General features: G+C 40.2%; 1 protein-coding gene across 2 annotated transcripts in view; it reads left to right on the top strand.

Annotated features, from left to right (window-relative positions):
- Positions 1–1374, top strand: part of TTC27 (tetratricopeptide repeat domain 27) — a 230546-nt gene that overhangs the window by 12634 nt on the left and 216538 nt on the right. For both annotated transcript variants that reach the window (XM_011984236.1, XM_011984237.1), the window contains exon 3: positions 415–544. In XM_011984236.1, coding sequence (XP_011839626.1) covers positions 415–544 — 130 coding nt within the window. The remainder of the gene's footprint in view (positions 1–414; positions 545–1374) is intronic.

The following is a 1374-nucleotide window of genomic DNA, read 5'->3' as shown; positions in this document are numbered from 1 at the left end:
TGTTAGCCAGGATGGTCTCGATCTCCTGACCTCGTGATCCACCCGCCTTGGCCTCCCAAAGTGCTGGGATTACAGGCGTGAGCCACCGCACCTGGCCCTGGCTAACTTCTTAATTTTTGGTAGAGACAGGGTCTCACTATGTTTCTCAGGCTTGTTTTGAACTCCTGGTTTCAAATAATCCTCCTACCGTGGCCTTCCAAAATATTGGAATTATAGGCGTGAGCCACTGTGCCTAGCTAACCTAAATTGTTTTAAGTTTTAGAAATTTTTTTTTTTTTTTGGTAATACTCTGGGGTAGTCTCAATAAATGTTGATAGATATTATTTTCTTAATAAAACTGAAATGGAATAGTGTGTTTGAGATTATACAGTGATAGTAGTTCATATTTATTTCTTTAACCATTCTTATATGCAGACAACAGTTGATATTTCTACTTGGTGTGAGCAGTTTGCAACTTTTTGTTCAGAGCAACTGGACGGGGCCTCCTGTTGACTTACATCCTCAGGATTTTTTGTCATCTGTCTTGTTCCAGCAATTCAGTGAGGTATGCTTGTTGAAAATGTTGTATGTAATTATTATTGTGTTATTTATTTTTTATAAGCAGGTCTTTATAAACTGGAACTAATAGTAGGTAGGAAAGAAACAAGACTTTATGGTTTGCACAAAACTACTAAGAATGCTTGTTCATTGATCAGATTTTCACATATTTCCAGAAGTTCTATTGTCAAACTCCTCTTCATACACACTCCATTTTATAGAGCCATGTTGGCTGTGTTTTTAATGAAAGTACAGACAGCTGCACCAGTTGTTTAGTTGATTGTATCACCTCAGTTACATAAAGATTTTTTTTTTTTTTTGAGATGGTATCTCACTCAGTCACCCAGGCCGTTGTACAGTGGCTAGACCTATACCTACAGGCCTCAACCTACTCAGGCTCAGGTGATCTTCCCACCTCAGCCTCCCAAGTAGCAGAGACTACAGTTGCATGCCACCATGCCCAGCTAATATTTTTGTAGAGATGGGAGTTTTGCCATGTAGCCCAGGCTGGTCTAAAACTCCTGGGCTCAAGTGGTCTGCCTGCCTCAGCCTTCCAGAGTGCTAGGATTATAGATGTGAGTGCTGTACATAAAGATCTTTAATGACAAAACAGCAAATCTGGAAATCTGTTTAATTTTATTTCAGGTAAGTTTTTAATTAATTAATTAACTAATTAATTTTTTGAGACAGAGTCTTGCTCTGTCACCCAGGCTGGAGTACAGTGGCGTGATCTCAGCTCACTGCAACCTCTGCCCCATGGGTTCAAGCAATTCTTCTGCTTCAGCCCCCCCAGTAGCTGGGATTACAGGCGTGCGTTACCACACTTGGCTAATTTTT

The sequence above is a fragment of the Mandrillus leucophaeus genome, unplaced genomic scaffold (assembly GCF_000951045.1).
Source record: "Mandrillus leucophaeus isolate KB7577 unplaced genomic scaffold, Mleu.le_1.0 Scaffold264, whole genome shotgun sequence".
In the NCBI taxonomy this organism is placed as follows: domain Eukaryota; kingdom Metazoa; phylum Chordata; class Mammalia; order Primates; family Cercopithecidae; genus Mandrillus; species Mandrillus leucophaeus.
The sequence above is the reverse complement of the archived record's forward strand: the minus strand, read 5'-3'. Positions and strand labels throughout refer to the sequence as shown.